Source organism: Lampetra planeri, chromosome 23 (assembly GCF_965212315.1).
Source record: "Lampetra planeri chromosome 23, kcLamPlan1.2.h2, whole genome shotgun sequence".
NCBI classification, from domain to species: domain Eukaryota; kingdom Metazoa; phylum Chordata; class Hyperoartia; order Petromyzontiformes; family Petromyzontidae; genus Lampetra; species Lampetra planeri.
In genome coordinates, this window is record NC_136129.1 from 2,930,020 (window position 1) to 2,951,148 (window position 21,129).

General features: G+C 48.0%; 1 protein-coding gene across 5 annotated transcripts in view; it reads left to right on the forward strand.

The window, feature by feature from the left end:
* The first annotated feature begins 282 nt into the window (after nt 1–282).
* Nucleotides 283–21,129, forward strand: part of LOC144726233 (uncharacterized) — a 58,862-nt gene continuing 38,015 nt past the window's right edge. For 2 of the 5 annotated variants that reach the window (XM_078604763.1, XM_078604767.1), the window contains exons 1-2: nt 283–378; nt 11,878–12,240. In XM_078604763.1, the coding sequence (XP_078460889.1) occupies nt 12,173–12,240 (68 nt within the window). In that variant the 5' untranslated portion in view covers nt 283–378; nt 11,878–12,172. Of the gene's footprint in view, nt 379–8,410; nt 8,536–11,877; nt 12,241–21,129 lie in introns of those variants that run through there. The other 3 variants (XM_078604768.1, XM_078604764.1, XM_078604766.1) reach the window with 3 other exon arrangements.

Genomic DNA, 21,129 nt, shown 5'->3' on the forward strand with positions numbered 1-21,129 from the left:
ACGTTAGTACATTTTAACGCACAATACATTCACTCACATTGGCACCTACCGCCTGCGTACAAGTAAAATTCAATCGTCTCAACGTTTCTACGATTCGATTTCTATTCATTGACCGCGCCTGTATCTCCGCACCGGCTTTTGCGGATTTCTAAAGCGAACGGACGCGGAGGGGGGGGGCGTTTGGCGGATAGCGGGCGGGGGGAGGAGTGGGGGGGGGCTGTGAGAGTGGGGGGCTTGGGGGGGAGGGGCTTGGGGGGGGAGGGGAGGGGGTTGGGGGGAGGGTCGTTAATTGAAGGCAGCGCGCGCTCTGCTCCGCGCGCATTAATTGGCGGTGCGTGCGTTGCTGCTGCGCGCACGTGGACGCAAGGAGCGAGAGAGGTAAGAGGCATCTCTGTCGTCAACGCAAGTGTGTGTACACTACAACACTACACAACGACAAGACGAACGCGTGCACAATACACACAAACAATTGCAACAAAGCTGTCTCTTGAGTGTTGGAGCGCGCACGCGACCACACGCTTACCACGTCAACAACACCAGGCCACGCCACGCAAAACACACCGCATATACGACACACACACACGCAGACACACACATACCAAGGCCACACCACGCTAAAACACGCGGGAGAAACCGGTCTGGGTGTTTTTTTTTATTGTTTTCCCGCACTTTTACATCCAAACAACCCTTGCGGCGACATCGCTGGAGCGCTCTTGGCCGTGACTTTTCCTCTTTTCCGAGATGTTCCTCGTCGTTTTTCCTTCTTTGCCAGCTGATACTTTTAGTTTTTTTAAATATATAAACGCGGTACGTACGTCGGCGAGTTGTGGCCGCGAGATACCGCGGTTGTTGTTGTTGTCATTGTTGTTGTTGCGCTTAAAAGATTAAAAAGCGCGACTTAATAGAAGAGACGGCGTTATAACGAACGTAGCAGTCTGTTGTAGAAACGTAATGCAAAGATTAAAGCGCAGCCCTGCAAGTGCTCGTTCACGCCATTGTCTGTGTAGAAACGTAATGTAAAGATAAAGGTGCAGCCCTGCAAGTGCAGGCTCACGCCACCGTCTGTGTGGCAACGTAATGCAAAGATAAAGGTGCAGCCCTGCAAGTGCACGCTCACGCCATCGTCTGTGTGGCAACGTAATGCAAAGATGAAGGCGCAGCCCTGCAAGTGCGCGCTCACGCCACCGTCTGTGTAGAAACGTAATGCAAAGATAAAGGTGCAACCCTGCAAGTGCGCGCTCACGCCACCATCTGTGTAGAAACGTAATGCAAAGATAAAGGTGCAGCCCTGCAAGTGCGCGCTCACGCCACCGTCTGTGTAGAAACGTAATGCAAAGATAAAGGTGCAGCCCTGCAAGTGCGCGCTCACGCCACCGTCTGTGTAGAAACGTAATGCAAAGATAAAGGTGCAACCCTGCAAGTGCGCGCTCACGCCACCGTCTGTGTAGAAACGTAATGCAAAGATAAAGGTGCAGCCCTGCAAGTGCGCGCTCACGCCACCGTCTGTGTAGAAACGTAATGCAAAGATAAAGGCGCAGCCCTGCAAGTGCGCGCTCACGCCACCGTCTGTGTAGAAACGTAATGCAAAGATAAAGGCGCAGCCCTGCAAGTGCGCGCTCACGGCACCGTCTGTGTAGAAACGTAATGCAAAGATAAAGGTGCAGCCCTGCAAGTGCGCGCTCACGCCACCGTCTGTGTAGAAACGTAATGCAAAGATTAAGGCGCAGCCCTGCAAGTGCGCGCTCACGCCACCGTCTGTGTAGAAACGTAATGCAAAGATTAAGGCGCAGCCCTGCAAGTGCGCGCTCACACCACCATCTGTGTAGAAACGTAATGCAAAGATTAAGGCGCAGCCCTGAAAGTGCGCGCTCACACCACCATCTGTGTAGAAACGTAATGCAAAGATTAAGGCGCAGCCCTGAAAGTGCGCGCTCACACCACCATCTGTGTAGAAACGTAATGCAAAGATTAAGGCGCAGCCCTGCAAGTGCGCGCTCACACCACCATCTGTGTAGAAACGTAATGCAAAGATTAAGGCGCAGCCCTGAAAGTGCGCGCTCACGCCCCTGTCTGTGTAGAAACGTAATGCAAAGATGAAGGTGCAGCCCTGCAAGTGCGCGCTCACGCCACCGTCTGTGTAGAAACGTAATGCAAAGATTAAGGCGCAGCCCTGCAAGTGCGCGCTCACGCCACTGCTTTCGGAAGGCGCCTTTTCACGTGAGGGCCGCTCTGGAGAGTATTCGGCCTACTTTTCCACGATGACCAAGACGTCTTTAGAAACTGAGGTGGTAGTTAACCCAACACTTTACGTCACACCGCACGCGACTAAACCTGTCCCGGTGGACTAACGGTGGCTTGTTGTTACTCGTGTAAAATCGATAAGCGGTGTAAAATCGATAGCTGTTTCCGACTATGATGCCGCACCGGGAGATCGAACCGAACGGGGTCGAGCAGCAGCGACACCCGTGTTTATGAATGTAACCGCGGTTGTAAAACTTAATGGGCCTCGATTTGCGTCTGCGAATCATCGCATTCGTAATACACAAAGTCCTGTGTGACGAGAGAAAACCCGGTCATCGTAACGTTAAGTGGCATATGGCAAGTTTCAAACAATAGTCGCAAGCGACTCGAGTTGCCCTCCCAACAACAGTTGAATGCGTTGCAGGGAGGCGTTCATAGTTGCATTTCTAGGTGCACCTAGCCTGGCACCACCACGCCCTGTGGTGATGTGCATCGAAGGTGCACCGAAGCCTGGCACCACCAACCCGCGTCTGTGGAGACCGTCCATCGGGGCGTGCACCTAGCCTGGCAGGACCAACCCGCGCTGTGGTGACGTCTATAGGAGGGTGCACCTAGCCTGGCACCGCCAACCCGCGCTGTGGTGACGTGACCACACACTTAGTGGCGAATGGCGGAGTTCCTACATGGGGTGTAACGATCCTCGATTAAACAATCCAAGTCAATTATTCTGGAATCGATTCTCTTCAATGTTGGAGTGTATTTAAGTTGCTTGCTTACAGCGGTCTAACGAAACGAAGCCATTCATCAGTAGCCATGGTCAGTCCACTGCTGGATGAATACGTTCTTTTTGTGTCTGTTCCCAAAGCTGTCGCAGTCTCTCGCAATCTGGCACCCCGACCTCGTTCCATCGCTCCATCTCCCCGATCGAGGGGCCATTCGCTCGTTCCACCGGAGGGCATTGGTTTTAACACAATGCGATTCGAGTTTCCATACTGTTCAAGTAATCTACGCGTCGTTACACTCGCAGTGATCACTGCTGTGCAAACGCAAGTTTCACGAGACGTGTAACGCAATGTACATAAAAAGGTGGGCGAGAAGTTCCTATACCCCCTATCCGACAGTGCGCCATCGTGATTGCGTAGGTAAAAGAGAGGGGGGCTTTCCACTAGCCCGGCAGAAGCTTTATGTTCGTCGATGTACGTGTAAAAAATGTTTTGCCCCCTATGTAAATCCACTGCTGGATGAAGGGGCATTTGGTTGGGGTGGGGGGAGGGGTTTTGACCATACTTCACGCTGGTCAGATTTTTTTGGGATGTTAATGCGAGTTAATTGTGGCGAATGCTTGTATGGGTGGTAACCCCCAACTCCCTTCATGCATAAAACATGGGTCAGAGGCTGCTGCATTGGGTAAGGGGCCATCAATTTAGTACGCAAAAATCTGTCAAAACTTGACCCTTCTCCCGTGAGCACGCGGACTTTTTACACCCTCACCTGCGTACGTACGCTTGACGCACCCCCCCCCCGAATCCTATAGAACGGCCGATATTTAATCCACGCAGAAACGATCACGGATTAAGAATATTAAGGTGTTTATGCAAACATAGTCCACCGCCGGACTAACTCATTTGAAGGCCAATGTAGACAAATTATTATCGAGGCTTCACCCTCCCCCCCGTCTCCTATGCGTACGTACATTGTCAGTAGACCCCCCATACGCAAGCGTACGCATTTGGGTTAACCCCCCCCCTCCATGCGTACGTACTAAATGGATGGCCCCTAACGTTATCTGCAGAGGATGGGTGCAAAAAAAAGTATCCATTGTTATGGTGCTATGCTCCTAGCATTTATGCTTCAGCCCTTCACCAATCTGCCCTGAACAAAGTGGTGAAGTATGGTCATTATAAACCCCTTGACTCGCATGGCGTCGGGGAGGCCTTCATGGATTAATTAAAAGAGATGTACATGCGCATCTGTTTGATAATAAAGCAGAGTAAAGTATTGTACGTAGAGTGTGCTCTAAAAATCAAGTGATGCCGAGGGTTATTTAATGAGTTAAACAATCGTAGTTAATATCTCTTTGGGATTGATGGTCCAATTGAGACTCGTGCTCCACTACAAGTGAGATATTTGTGTCTACAGTCACCCAGAATCAGTGTTTATTTTTAAATCCTTTATATTAAGTTAACTTGCTTGCTTGCTTGCGTGCTTGCGTGCTTGCGTGCTTGCTTGCTTGCTTACGACCGTGCAAATCTTTCAGTCGTTTTTTAACCCACTTCCCGTGATCCAATCGAGCTGACATTTTGCACACAGACTCGTTGTGCGTGACAATTAATTTTCGTGAAAATTTTTTTCCAAAATTTTACACTTTTTAGGGATTTTTTTTTTAATATTTAATTACCAATTGCTTAATGGTGGCAGACAATCATCTGGCCCATAGGTGGCAGCCATCTCAAGCCAGAGGACGAGAGGACTCTAGCCGCCCCGATGCCACGCATATAAAGGATTTATAGTGAAAAACGTTGTTTTTACGGGTTAATTTTTTTATAGAAGTGTATTATCCGAACAAAAAAAAGTATTCAGTTATGTACGTTGTTAGATTGGTGGGAACAGTGGTTAGTTAGTTGTGTGAACCCTGTGGTCTGAGTTAAATTCTTGCTCACGGCTTATTATGCTTGTATAGTCAAAGAGAGCCTCACTGAGTCTCGGGACTTATTTTTTCAAGCGAGTACTGCACAGTTTTTTTCACAGGTACAGAAGGGGAAGACATTTGCTGCGTGCAATTCCAAATCAGTATTTTGCAGGTATTTCTTTTGTTCAGCATTAAGGACATTCGGCCAATACCAGTTACATTGTTTTTTTTTGCGATGGGAGGAACTGGAGAACCCGGAGGAAACCCATGCAGAATGGGGTGGGGGGGGGGAGAAAGATGCACACTCAACACAGGGGGATGCTCCCGTGTCCACGAGTCAAACCAACCCAAGGCAGGCGGCAACCTTACTGCGTAAGGCACTGCGTCACCATGTGCCGCCAGTTTCAGTGGCGAGTGATATCCGAACCGCTCCCTGGGTCTTCAGCAAGGTCAACTCGGCCTTTAACATAAATGGTACCAGGTGCGGTAATGGCCTGTGGGTCTAAAGAATGGAACCTGCCCTCACTTTCCACAGCACCAGTTAGATTCGTGATTTAATGCTGAAAAGTGACAAAGTGATGAAAGCGTTGTTGTAAATGTTGCCGTGAAAAAAAGTCTCGACAATTGGCAAGTGGTAAAAGCCATGCTGCAACACGGATCAAGAAAACGTGGGCATTGCAACAGGAGCTGAAATTGCACAAAGAAGCATGGGAGAGGTGAATGCTTGGAATTACGGAGAGATGTGATTTTTAGTTACCTACACAGGTTAAAAGCATCATTATCAACGGTGGAGTAGAGTGGGCTTGTGCAGGGCACGTGAAGGGGATGATGGCTGGTGGTTGAGACTCCATAACGGAGTGACAGCCAAGGGGTGGGAAACGCACCTGAGATGGAGCGATGACATCGGTCTCGTGCGTCGGAGCTAAGGGCCGTTATATCGCAGGACCCTGAGAGATGGTGACGATTTAGGAAGGTCTTCAACAGTGGATTGATCATGGATGATGATGGTGCTGCAGATGAGTGCTACGGGCTTTCACAGCAAGTTGCACGGCGCTGGTGTCGGATTGAGGTGGCACGTGTTACGTTGACACTGGTTGTGTTCGTACGCCGCCACGGTGGCTAAGAGATGTTAACTTCCTCGCCTGGTATGCAGGAGGTCATGGGGTTGATCCCGACCCCGACGCCTGTATATTTAGAGTTTGCATATCTCTCTTCCCGTGGTGGCGTAGATTTTTCTCCTGGTCCTCCGGTGTTTTTCGCTCCACATTTAGACAACATGAGAAAAAAGCTACCTAAATAGCTCAGTGGGCCTTACCCGGTAAAATAAAAATTAGTTGAGGAATTAGTTTTAGTTAGTGCGGTCGAGAGCGTGATCAATGTGTGGTGAAATAATACATGAACACGTGCAGGTCTTGTGTTGACCGCTCGGCAATAGTATATGATCTGCTGGGTCCCATTGGCCAAACAAAGACAAAGATCCCTCGTATAGCCTTAAGAGATTGTTGGGGTAAGTGCTGTGAGCGAGCACATGATGAAGGACGGCAAAACACCCCACCCCCCAACCACCACCTCTCAACACCAGTGGTTTCCAGCCTCTTTTATACAAGCAGTCCAAGGGATGGACTAGGTTATACTGGTAGGAACCTCCTGGTTACACCAGCCCACAGGGGATTATTGTGTCCGTCCGTCGTGCAGGGAGGGGAGGGTGGGGAGGGGCTGGGTGGGGAGGGGTGGAGGGGCTGGGTGGGGAGGGGCTGGGAGGGGAGGGGCTGGGAGGGGAGGGGCTGGTCACCCCGTGGTGCCTTTATAAAACCCAACGTTTAACGTACTCACGCCGGCTTGTGCCCGCCCTCAGAGTCGGGCATATTTGCGGAATACACCACGCCGCCGTTGACCCTGGCCATTGACCGAGCAACCCAACGTTCCTACCAGCTCTCTCCGCAGGAATGTGTTCAGCAGTGCGGACACATTGAGAAAAATTATGGCAGTTGTATCAATGACCATGAAGGAAAACAGAGGCATCGGTTTTCAGTTGGCAAAAAACACACATCCTGGACAAATAATTTCCAGCCACATTTAATCAATCAAAGATATGGACTTTCTACACTCATCAGCAGTGTGACATGTTAAACAAATACCGATGTCTTCGCCAAACAATAACAGCACATTACGTGTAGGTGTATCAGCTTAAAAAATATATCCTTTGGATAATCATTTGAAAGCAGCATTAAAGTCGGTAAACCAGTGAGCCGGTTTCGCCTTTCAGAGTGGAGTCGGGAGTGCATAGCCCTTTAAACAAATGCTATTCGGTAAGGGCCAATGACTAAAATGCGTTACAGGTGTTATAGGCTGCACAGGCTGTAACAGTAGAGGGCGGTGCAGCACAGTTCGTTTTTGGACTGCTGCTATGTTCCCAGCTTTGAGCCTCCACTGACCCAAGTATGGTTAAACCATCCCTTTGACAGGTTAGGGTAAGGTGGTAGGGTTATGAATAGGTTTAGGTTTTTATTTTATTTAAACTATATTATTTTAGCAGGTAAGACCCACTGAGCTGTATATTATTTTTTCAGAAACGACCTCACTTGTCATGTGGAAATTGATCGCAGCCAAATACTCTAAACGTATGTTTCTAAACATGGAGGGAAAAAAACCAGAAGCCAGCGACTAATCCACACGACCACGGGGAGAACACGCAAACTCCAAATGTACAGCAGGCCTCCGGGTCAGAGATCGAACCCACGCCCTCATGAATATCAGGCGAGATAGTTAACATCTCGTTATCGTGGCACCCGGTTCATGAATGGGTTTAGATTTGAAGATGGGGATATGGTAAGGTGATAGGAGTAGGTTTCCGGATAGGCGTAGGAATATTGATAAGAGGTGGAATTAGGACTGGGTAGGGTTTTTGTTTGTTTGTTATGGGTAATATAAAGGATGTGGTTAGGCTTAGGGGGGGTAGGATTAACGGGGTAGTGACAGGGGTTGGGGTTATTCCTCTTCTCTACATCATCGTTAAGGGCCGTCGTAATGATGATGTCGCTCATCGCCCCGCATCTGTGAACTCAGCTGGTGCTCCTGTACTCGTAAGTGGGGTTTACGCTCCGTGAGCATTGCCTCACCCTGTGAGGATTCTAAACATCTGTGGCTGTTGGTAATTATACACAGCCGCTGAAATGATGTAACCTCGCGGCTCGCCACCAACCGATGCTGTCTTTCCGCTTTCACGAGTTTATTCCCCATTCAAATAAATTAACTCGTTCGACGCTGCACGCGCCTGATGATTGCTTAACCCGTCCCACGAGACGCGCTCAGGAAGCAATTAACTCCGCCTGTGTCGTCACGTGGTACAAGCGCACGGAACACGTGTATGGACACGTGCGCGCACACCGAGATCGCAATCTTCATTTGAATCATCGGCTCTATTAATGCAGACAGCGTTAATTGCTGAGCGCGTCACGCGGGACGGTGTTTAACAATCATTTGGCGCGTGCCGCGTGGAACGAGTTAATTTTTATTTGAATAAGTGGGGGGTAAATTGGTAAACGCCTAAAGATGGAGCGCGGAGGGATGAGGGGTCGCCAGGATTGGAGTTTTGGAAACTCTGAAATTGTTAACCTACGGGTCCAATTGGCAGTGAGACCTCTGCTGGTAAGACAGACTCAGCGGTGAGACCACGTGCTCCTTCCGCATGTTACCTTATTCGAATTATAATAATCTCTGTTATCGTATTATAGGGCGCTCCGGAAAGTAACATGCATCCCACAGTTGTTGACCAGTATCGGTACAATTACTGTATACATATCTGGTCTCACACAAGCACGCGTATTTTCGTTCGTTTTTGTTTAAAAACACAAAGGAATAAGTTCGTCGTCTAATCTGGAGAATATGGGAAAAGCTGTTCAATGTACGAAGTACAACAGATTCTTGCATTGTGCACCATGTTGAACTTCTTTCGCATCGTACGTAGCCAAACATGTTAATTGTAGGTGCGGGGGAAGGACAACAAACTATGCCAAAAAAAAACAGTTCTGAAGAAATAAGTTTTTTTCAATCTAGATGATTAAAACAACGTTACGTTAGTGCAGCAAAATCCATCGTCGTTTCGTGCTGTGCTCCAACGTCTGTACTCCTCGCCTTCGCCAACCCGCAGTGACCAGCGTGGTATGGTCACATGCTCAGACCGTCACCCATTACTGACATGGCACGGAGAGGCCTTCGTCCAGCAGTGGATTGACACTGCTGGATGGATTATTGATGCTGCGCCGTGATGTTTTGTTTCGGTGAGCTATTCTCAAACGCGAATGGTTGCAACGGCTGTGGGAGGGGATGCAAATTGATTCTTTGTCTCGCGCTGTGAGCCAGTAGCTCGATTGGGATCAGGTCGGCTGCTAATCCGATAATGTAGACTAGTGGTTCTTAACCTGGGGTGCACGCACCCCCTGGGCGTGTGAGATGCCCTTTCTGGGGGTGTGAAACATGCCAGATTTTTTGTTAAGAAGGTAAATCATCGAAACACAAATCAAGCACGGCCACGTACCTATGTGTTTATTAACATACATTTTTTTTTTTTACGAATGAGGCTGCAGTAAAGGTTGAGGAACCACTGATGGTAGAGTACTAGTTTAACGCCGAAGTTTTGCTTGTGCTACAAAGATGATAGCACTTAAGTAGAGATGGCACCTGCGATGAGCACGGTTGGTTATGTACGGTGCGAAAGAAGTTCAGCGTACATGCATACATACCAAGAAGGGTCGTTGTGCGTATGTATGTTGAACTCCTTTCGCGCACCATACGTTGCCGATCGTGCTATCCTAGACGTCGCGCCACCCTATGGGTGGTTCGATCCCCAACCCGGGCACCTGTCTGTGTGCAGTGTGTACGTTTTCCCTTTGTTTCGCGTGGATTCCCTCCTGGGGTTCTCTGGTTTCCTCCCTTCGTCGCAAAAGAAACGCATCGTAAATATACAAGCCTTGTAATCGCAGCTTGAGAAATCGTACAATGTAACTTGGGTATTGGCCAATACATCCCAATGTTGTAATATTGCCTGTAAATTAGTCAATCAGGAATTGTACATTGCAGCATCTGCATCGACTAAAAAAAACGGTGGCGGGACCTGGCTGAAAATCAGCCTTGAGACCGAGGTGAGGTTTTCCTGGATGAACAAACGCACAAAAAAATAGGCGTTGGTCATTACCATTCTGCGGCCGTCTGGAACGCTCTCTTCCTTCCAGCATTATGAAGCCACTCGGGCCGTGTTCTTTTACATCCACTAGATTGTAAACTAATTTGTTTACAACTGCTTTGTGTGTTTAGTTTGTCGTCCTTCCGCCCCCCACATCTCCGATTTAGAACGGTTGGCTACGTACGGTGAAAAATTAGTCCACGCATGCATACATTGGAAGCCACTGGAGCTTTGCACTTTTAAATCTAGATTGAAAACTCTTTTCTTTAGAACTGCTTTTAGCGTGTTTAGTTGGCTGTCCTTCACCCCGCACCTCCGATTTATCACGGTTAGCTACGTGCGGTGCGAAAGAAGTTCAACACACATGCATACCTACCATACCGTACACAAAGGGAGAATTTCAGTCGCGTCTGTTTGGGTAGGCGGCCTGGAGCTATTTCACCCCCCCCCCCCGTCAAGCCACATCCAGTATGCCTCTTACTGCAGGCTTTGGCTACCAGTCAAGTGCCACCCACTCCGATACGCCAGCAACTCGGAAATACATTCAGTGACGAATGTAACGATTATTAAAGCTTTTGCAAAACACGTGGCATTCTGCAGAGCCCACTTGGATGAGGCAAAATTAGGTTTTTACCGATTACTCAACGAGCAGCAAAATATTTTTTCACGGCGACGCCCTCGTATGCGGCGTTCGCGCGCTGCACCAACTCTCCCAAGGTGTGCGCGAACGTGTGAATCGCAGGAAGTCCTCTCTTCTCTCACTCGCTAAAAATACATAAAATCACACTGTACCTGAAACTCCTTTTGACGCCTTGCAGTTCATGTTGAAAGCGTCAATGCACGTCCAATAGTCCGACAAACGCCCGCACACGATGTCACAATTTGATTTCGCGCAATGGGTGCCGGGTGGCTGAGGGTTATACAGCAATTTAGCCTGATAATTCTGTGGTCTAGCAAAAAAAAAAAATGCAATTGTGAATTAAACTGTTGAATTTGACCCCTCACTCTCTCGTGTGCTGTACAAATAATCTGGTGGCGATGCTGCTGATGCGTTGTCAGTGGTGCACAAGCACAGCCAACAAAACAACTCGAAACGTTCTGTGCCAATAATACCACGTGTGTGTGTGTGTGTGGGGAGTGGCAGTGTAGCGGTTAGCGCTACGCTGCGCTACGAACCCATCGATCCGGGTTCGATTCCCGCTCGCGGACAACATCAGTGAGGATTATCTGCAACGTTCCTGGGCCTCCCCTAGGTCGACTCGGCCTCAAATGAGTATCTGGTATGGTGTGTAAACATCACCACTGGGGAGACAAAGGCGGCCGGGCATGGTGTTGGCCACCCATTCCCTCGTGTGCTGTTCCGGCCTTCATAGGTGCTCGCGAACAGCACTTGCCCGAACAGCCTGTTCAGCCTATATGGGGAATCTTTGTCTTTTGTGACCTTAAACATAAAACATGAAATGCAACGTTTCGGATAATGACCCTTTTTGTATGTATGTGTGTGTGTGTTGAACTTCTTTCGCACCGCACGTAGCCAACCGTGCTAATCGGAGTGTGCCATCTCTATTTCCGTGCTGTAATATTCGCAGCGCATAAACAGCGGTGGAGTGGGCAAGAAAAGTTTGGAGACCGCATTTGGCACCATGGGACCTGCCGATAATTGTTTTGCTTGGACAATAATTGCGTATGAAGCTTCTATGATTTGCAGAGCGAGGTTTTCACGAACAGCGGTGCGCAGGTTCGAGAGCTGCACAAGAGAGAGAGAGACGCGGGGCGAAGAGCACGTTAGAGGCACATCCAGTATCTCTCCTCCCTGTGCGAACAGGTTGATTGACGCCAAGCGACGATGGAGCTGGCAGCATTGACGGAGCCCGTGCACTTGCGACGTTGGAGCTGAGGAGTGGGAGGGCGCTTGTGCAGGGTGGTGGCAGCAGCGGTGGTGGCGGCGACAGCGTCTCATCGTGTGACCTTTCGACCCCCCCGGCAAACCGGGAACCCGACGCAAATCTCATTCTACCGACCCTCCTCACCGCCACCTCCCAGCAACCGGACCTCTGGACCACCCTGCGTCCACCCGCCTTTGTACCGTGACGCTCGACCGGTGAGAGAGAGTTTGAGGGATGGCGACGCTTTGCTCGGAGCCGAAACGGCGGGCGGTGTCGTCAAGCATTGCTGTCCCTCATGTAAGGTACGATTCACGATGGCGGCCCCCGCACCCTGCTGACGGTCATCTCTGCGAAGTCTAAACTGGTCCGCGGTTTGTCTCGCTTTTAAAATGAATGTCGCCGCCGGCGTGCTGGATTGACTAACGTCGCGCGTGATGAACGCGCCATAGGCCCCCCCACCCCTGGCCCTGCTTGGCCCCTGAGCCGCATTCAGGTGTTTTTGGTGAGGCCACATTCAGGCTCAGGTGTTTCTTGGTGAGGCCCTGAATGCGTTTCTTGGTGATTCCACATTCAGGCGCAGGTGTTTCTTGGTGAGGCCCTGAATGCGTTTCTTGGTGATTCCACATTCAGGCGCAGGTGTTTCTTGGTGAGGCCCTGAATGCGTTTCTTGGTGATTCCACATTCAGGCTCAGGTGTTTCTTGGTGAGGCCCTGAATGCGTTTCTTGGTGATTCCACATTCAGGCTCAGGTGTTTCTTGGTGAGGCCCTGAATGTGTTTCTTGGTGAGGCCACATCCAGGTGTTTCTTGGTAAGGCCACAGTCAGATGTTTGGTGAGGCCGAAGCCTGTCACGGTTTGTTCCCGCCTCAACACCGCAAACGGTTGGTGGGAAAAAAAAATCAACCGTACCACGATGGAAAGTGTTGGTTCTGATGGACCGATATGTTTATTTGGGGAAACGGAGATTTTTTTCTTCCGTTTGAGATGAATGGGTCTGGCCAAGTGTGTTTTGACGCTCTTCCAGAAATTGCTTTTAGACGCTCTCCAATTAAACTTGGGAGTGTTTATGCGTCAGCTCTGTCTGCTCATCTGTAACAGGAAGCGAGGAGGCAGGGGGGCACTGTAACTCTCGTAGAGATTATCCAATATGAATGGGATCGCAGTGTGAAGTTGCTTTGCTGTGAAGAACTAGCCCTGGCTTAATCAAAGGGTTAATCAAAGGATTAATGCCTCGAACTTTCGAGACCGAAACCAACAATTTCGATTTAAAGCTTTCGTGACTGCATTCAGACGCTGTCTTCCCGACAGACCTGTTCTTCACCTGAGGACGGCTGCTTGCGTTGTGGCCGAAACGTCGTGAGAATTATTTTATTATGTTTTATTTTTATTATTTTATTATTTCCCTTCTACGTGACTTTACCGAAAGAACCAAGAAGACTAAAAAGGACAATTTGCAAATATGCAAACGCATTTCTTTCCAACTGCTACTCGTCGGATTCCTTACCGCCAATAAACAATATACTTCCGAGGATCAGTGCATGTTGTAAATGTTTGCAGGATTCATGCGTGTTCATGATTTGTATTCCTTGTTGATGCACACAACATGCGCTTATGATGACAGATGAATGTTGCTCATTGATATTTGTTGGCGTTGTGCAATGTCTGCTACTGTTCGCCACGATTAGTGTTGGCTGCTGTGGCTTGTCGTGTGTGTGTGTGTGGCGCTTGCCTTGTGTTGTATCATGTGCGTGGTGTATCGTGTGGTGTACTCTCTGTGTGATGCGTATATTTGCGTGTGTGGTGTTTCTTGTGTGGAGTATTTCTGTAGTGGTTTATTATTTGTGTCAGGTATTGTGTGTTTTCGCGTACATGTTCTGTATTATGCGTGGATGTAGTGTATTTTGTTCGTGGTGTGTTGTGTGGTTTATAGTGTCTGTGTGGTGTATAATGTGCGTATTTTATTATGTCTGCATTGTTTGGTGTGTTGGTGTCTAAATACGACTGCATCTCAAGATGCTGTACGGAAATGGTGAAAAATTGTTGGAAGAGAGAGAGGCAGTAAAGGAAAACAAAAGGAAGGTCATGAACTTGAACAGGGGCAGGAAATCGACAGCACGAGTGACTGGGGGAAGGAATTTGTTCGATAATGGGGTAGCATAGGAGAACAAGTGAGCTCACATTGAGTGAAGGTTGACTTGGAGGGTTGCTTGAGCGGAGAGCGCATGGAGGGGATTAGGGTGACATGAGAGTGCGTGGAGGGGAACAGAGGGAGGGGGAGAGGAAGGAGAGAGTACCTGGAGGGGGAGTAGAGTGAGATCAGAGGGGTAGGCAGGGATCGGATCTACGTAGGATCTTGGAGATATCGAGTGGCAAAGTCAATCCTGGGTTGGATCGGGCGTCAGTGGAGGGATCGCAGTGATGTGGTGGTATTTGTAATGAGCATCTGTTTCTGGAGCTCGGAGACTAACACCTCCGTTATCCAGCCCGCGGGGCCGCGAGCTCCGCACGCCTGGGTTGAGATGTCGCCGTTAACGTCCTTTGATAAACGACGCAGCAGCATCATCTCGCTCGCACCGGACACCAGGGGGGCTCTTTTGTTAGTTGCTAGGCAACCGGTGAAATTGGCTTTTGGTGGTCAGTCATGTCACCGGGTTGTGGAGAAGTCCATTCTGGCACGCCACGCGTGCGTGTCTTTGTGCGTGCACGCGCATGTACACTGCTCGAGGCAGCTTCTGAGGCCCTGGTGCGGTGTGCAAACATCGCCACGAGAAAGACAAAGGTGGCCGGGCATGGTGTTGGCCACCCACCCCCTCGTATCCTCTGCTAGCGTTCATAGGTGCTCGCTAACAGCATGTAACCCCAACAGTGTTAAGGATATACGGGAGGGATCTTTGTCTTTGACGTTGCTCGGGGCAGATTCTGTTGAGCGAGGGCCGAAAGGGGGGTGCAGCATGGGCTAAAAAAGAGATGGGCTCATGCGATACGGGAGGTTTTAGATTTTAGAGCTAAGTGGACTTGCCGATGTCTGGTATCGGCGGCATCTCGATCGGCTACTGGAGAGGGCTGCGTGAAGGACGCTCCTGGACAGTTGGACACATTTGTCTTCCGGCAACAACGGAGGGCGGAGGGGCGAGGCTCGCAATAACGGGCAGAGCGCCGGGCGGCTAAAACGCAGCAAGATGGAGCACAGGTCATACATCTGACAGTCGTCTCAGTCGGTCAACCCACGGCACCTGGGCCTGTCCCATGACAGTCGTTGAAGTCAGTATGATGCCCTTGAAAACGGAGTGTTCCATGTTGCTTGGGACTGTTCCATGAGCTGCTAGCGAACCTTCGTCACTTCACGATGATTAAAAGTGCGTGCACATCACCGTCATTCGCCATCGTCACTTGTTGTTTTACGTACGTCGTGGTGTAGTGGTTAGCTCTCTTAAGAACAGTCCTTGGAGGATTAGTGTCAACTTTGCAACAATTGCAGAATGTGGTGGTGGTGGTGTGAATCGACGGAGAGATCTGGCCAGATCAACAGCGTTGGGGCATGATGACCTCTTCTTGGCTTTGACCTTTAAATTTAGAAGCACAATAAAAAAAAATACTGTCGTATTTAACCAAGCGAGAGCCCCTTGAGATTTGTTTTATTTCATATCCAGATTGATGCTCTGTATTTAATGAGCTGAAAGCCATTAAGATGCATGACTTATTTTGATTGAAGTCCTTTATTTAACAAAATGAGAGCTCATTGAGATTCGTTGTCCCTTCCCTGAGTAAGATCTGAAATGCCCTCAGGCAGTAATTGTGTGTGTATATTACATTTAAATTTTTTTTATTTCGTTTAACCGCAAAAGCCAGAATAAGTCTCGATACTTCTTATGAGGAGGGTCCTCCTACCTTGGGATGTTTGGCCTTCAATGCCATCATTGAGTTTTTTTGGCTTCATGTTGGAGGACACCATAGAATCCAGAGTAAATTCACCATGCGTAAGAGCAGTTCACAATCAAAGGTCCGCACAGATGGAGTCAATCCAACGCATTCCTGCCTCCTGCCATCTCTTGGCCACCTCGCAGAGGTCATCGTCTCCCATGATTGATCCGCTGCTGGATGAGGGCCTCTCCAAGCCTTGGCCATCTTGTATCACCCTGAGATTCCATCGCTCCATCTCCTGCGGTGGTCGTATTCTCTCGAGAGGAGCATCCCACCTCGTTGGTCTCGACCACATTGCTTGCCCAAGCTCACTTGACCCTTGTAAACAATCGACGTGATGTCTCTAATTAAATCCTTTATATTAAGTTCACTTGCTTGCTTGCTTGCGCGCTTACGACTGTGCAAATCTTTCGGTCGTTTTTTAACCCACTTCCCGTGATCCAATCGAGCTGACATTTTGCACACAGACTCGTTGTGTGTGACAATTTATTTTCGTGAAAATTTTTTTCCAAAATTTTACACTTTTTAGGATTTTTTTTTTTTATATTTAATTACCAATTGCTTAATGGTGGCAGGCAATCATCTGACCCATAGGTGGTAGCCATCTCAAGCCAGAGGACGAGAGGACTCTAGCCGCCCGTTTCAAAGACCAATGTCCTTATATACGACTTTCCTTATATTTAATTTAAAATACCAATGTCATAAAAATGAAACTCTTACTCAAGAAAAACAGAAATGAATAATAAAATAAAACCGATGCCACGCATATAAAGGATTTATAGTGAAAAACTTTGTTTTTACGGGTTAATTTTTTTTTACCTTGCTGATCTTGTCAATGAGCATAAACCATCACGCAGACTCTGGACGTCCTCGCAGCAGTGGCTTTTAGCCGGACATCGAACAAAGACGGTCACCGCATCGCACGCGTTCAGATGCACTTCTGCGGACGTTTGGAAGCCACTGGAGCTATGCAATTTTAAATCCAGATTGAAAACTAATTCCTTTAGAACTGATGTTTGTGTTTAGTTTGTTGTCCTTCCCCTGCACCTCCGATTAACATGGTTGGCTACGTGCGGCGCGAAAGAAGTTCAACATATCTTCTTGGTTCTTTCGGTAAAGTCAATAAGAATGGAAATAATAAAATAATAAAAATTCAACATAACAAATGCCAGTTATGTATGCAAGTATGTTGAACTTAAATTTCGATTTAATAAAAATAAAGCATAATAATAATTATAATATAATGTTTTATTTTTATTATTTCCATTCTACGTGACTTTACCGAAAGAACCAAGAAGATGAATCCCTGCAGTCACGAAAGCTTTAAATCGAAATTTAAGTTCAACATACTTGCATACATAACTGGCATTTGTTATCTCATTCGTGTGGTCCTCTTTACCTCTCAGCGACGATGATAATGGTGATTAACCCTGCATTCACAGCAGATACAATTTATTACGTGGCATTGGTGGTGCAAGATTAGCAACGCTAGATTAAGTCTGAGAGAAGCACACATGGGATCTAAAATCCACGAACGGAAACCTGTATACAGTCCCCTCTGCTCCATCACCATGTTGGAGCAATTTAATTATTGAGTTTAATGGTGGTGGTGTTGTTCTGCCATTTGGCTCCGCTTTGCATGTGTTTTGTGGAAATGGTGTTGCGTGTTATTTGCTGTAATAACGCTTTGATGAACCCACCCCCCACAAAAAGCCCCATATTCACAAGTTACCAGCGCTGCATTCAGTTGGTCGCACGGGCCGGTGGTCAGTAGAAAAAAAAAATGGCACGAATTATTCATGGGTGCAGTATTTTTCAGGGATGCATCTGTGCCACAGTGGTGGTGTGACGGTCATCACCGCGCTGGACTTGCCAATCCAGAGGCCGCCGGTTCTATTCCATCTCCCGGTGCGGGTCGTTGAAACCAATAGAGCAAGTTTCTTAAATCCCCCCCCACCACCACCTTCCCCCGTCCCACCACCTTCACCTCTGTCCACCCAGCAGTCTAAATGAGTTTACAGTTATTCGAGTGCGGTTAAAGTGTGGGTACTCCAACTTCTGCCAAGATATCCAGTCGGCGTGGAATAGTAGGCCAAATATCAATTTCTATAAGGGCTAATTCTACCTGCAGTGAAGCGGCACGAGCGAGTAATCGCAGGGGGCTGCGCCGTTATCTTCGGTATTGTCAGGGGAGCAGTGGCTCGGCGGTTAGCGTGCTCTGCGCTAGGAGTCTGGAAAAATCTGTGATCGATCGCCGGCCACGGGCCAACATCAGTGGATCGACTGAGGGAGGTAAATAATGTAATAGAATTTTTTTTTATTATTGGGAGTATAAAATGTGCCTTGGATCTAAATCGCCAGGAACCCGTCAGATCTCATCGGATCTCGGAAGCTAAGCAGAGCTTGAGCCCGAATAGCGCTTGGATATTCGTGAACTATCGCGCGCAAACAGGTTGCCAATAGGGTTTTGGGGTGGGGGGGGGGGTTACCGGTTGGGCGGTAGAGTGCTGCGAAATCCATTGGTCTAACCAATGTCAAGGCCGTCATCCAGCAGCGGATTAACAAAAGCCGCGGATTTAACAAAAGGCACTCAGTCACTTATTCACTTTAAGATGTGTTTTGTTCATGTTTTTTGTTTGTTGCGGTTGCACCCGATTCAAGAGCCGAATGGCTCACAGGGCTCTACTAAATACATGAACTTGAACTTGATGTACAACATATGTGTCCACAGTGTGTAGAAGAGTGTTCTTCACTAATTTTCCGAGGTGAGGCGGGCACTTTCGTCGATAAGACATCATCAGTGTGTGAGAGCCACCACACATTTGAAACCATTGGGGTTTGACATCATGATGATGGGCGGTGTTTTCGCATTGTATGTATTGTCACGCTGGCGGGGGGGGGGGGCACATCAGGGGCCGCTCTAAAGGCCATCAGGGGCCGCTAGTGGCCTGTGGGCCTTCCAATAAAAAAACACTGTAATAGAATATTGACACACATGTAGAACTGTCATCACGTTTGGGCATAATAAAGGTTTTTTTGTTGTTTAGATAGCGTAAATATATAAATGTGTCGTTAAAACCCACCACCACCCATCACAGCCGACTAGTAAGGGTTGTCACGTAAACAGAACATGCCAATTCGTCACTAGTAACAGCACACCGGTGTGTTGGAGAGCCAAGCCACAACATTTACAATCTGAGTACGACGTTTCGCAGGTAATTACAACAAGCTTCATCAGGCGACAGCCAAATTTGTGGAGAAGTCGTAACTGTTTGGGCAGCTGAACCCTTGGATTCTCTATCCTCCCCAGGCAGTCAGCAGTCAGTGCCGGCTGAGCGCTTTGACCTCTAGCCCACCCGGCCAACCTCTAGGAAACCGTTATTGTCTTTTTTACATTTTTAAAGTGCTCCAAATAGTTTATTTTACGGGAGATAACTTGTTTTTGTTTCATTGAAACCGGGCCGGTTGAGGTTGTCACCTTGACGAGTACGGCAAGCGGCAGTGGACTTTTCCCACATTCCTTTGGCTTTCCCATTGCACTCCATGGGAGGCAAACTACTGACAGGGCACCACAGTGGTGAGATGGTAACAACCTTGCCTGGTATAAATGAGGTCATTGACTCGATCCCGACCCTGACGCCTGTATATTTGGAGTTTGCATGCTGTCCCCGTGGTCACGTGGATTTTTAAATCCTTTATATTAAGTTCACTTGCTTGCGCGCTTACGACCGTGCAAATCTTTCGGTCGTTTTTAACCCACTTCCCGTGATCCAATCGAGCTGACATTTTGCACACAGACTCGTTGTGCGTGACAATGTATTTTCGTAAAAAAATTTTTTCCAAAATTTTACACCTTTTAGGAAATTTTTTATATATATTTAATTACCAATTGCTTAATGGTGGCAGACAATCATCTGACCCATAGGTGGCAGCCATCTCAAGCCAGAGGACGAGAGGACTCTAGCCGCCCGTTTCAAAGACCAATGTGGGCTGGGTTGTGGCCCATTGAACACGCATATAAAGGATTTATAGTGAAAAACTTAGTTTTTACGGGTTAATTTTTTATTCTCCGGGTCCTCCAGTTTTTCCCTCCACATTTACAAACATGCATTGAGAGTAGAAATTTCCACGTGATAAGCCACTTAAATGGTGCTATCATTTGTGGTCAGGTTCTGCAAAAGAGCTCAATAGCTCAGTGAGCCTTACCTGGTAAAATAAAAATAGTTTCTAGTTTTTCATTGGGCTGACCTTGCTTTATGAACGAAATAAATCAGTCTTCACAACGTAATTTTGGGGGCCCTGATTTTAAAAAAAGATTTTCGTATTTTGTAATCATTATAACAATTAGCATAGACTCTACTTGTGCCAAAATGCAGATTTCTAGCCCTTCCAGAACATCACTAGAATTTAACATCGGTCACTCGGCTCTCTAGCCCTTCTAGAACATCACTAGAATTTAACATCGGTCACTCGGCTCTCTAGCCCTTCTAGAACATCACTAGAATTCAACATCGGTCACTCGGCTCTCTAGCCCTTCTAGAACATCACCAGAATTTAACATCGGTCACTCGGCTCTCTAGCCCTTCCAGAACATCACCAGAATTTAACATCGGTCACTCGGCTCTCTAGCCCTTCTAGAACATCACTAGAATTCAACATCGGCTACTCAGCTCTCTAGCCCTACTAGAACATCACTAGAATTTAACATCGGTCACTCGGCTCTCTAGCCCTACTAGAACATCACGAGAATTCAACATCGGCTACTCAGCTCTCTAGCCCTTCTAGAACATCACTAGAATTTAACATCGGTCATTCGGCTCTCTAGCCCTTCTAGAACATCACTAGAATTCAACATCGGCTACTCAGCTCTCTAGCCCTACTAGAACATCACTAGAATTTAACATCGGTCACTCGGCTCTCTAGCCCTACTAGAACATCACGAGAATTCAACATCGGCTACTCAGCTCTCTAGCCCTTCTAGAACATCACTAGAATTTAACATTGGTTACTCGGCTCTCAAGCCCTTCGAGAACATCACTAGAATTCAACATCGGCTACTCAGCTCTGAAGCCCTATAGAAGGTCAGCCGTTCAGTGTCGTCTATCGACCACGCTTTGACTATACAAATTAAAAAACCCCTTCTTGATTGCGTCATGGCATTCAAGGTCAACCTTGGGTCATTATCCTGATCTGACATATCTCACCACCCATGGTGAGTGAAACGAGGCAGTTTGCCTTTCATTGTCCTTGCAAACAGGGGGGGGGGGAGAC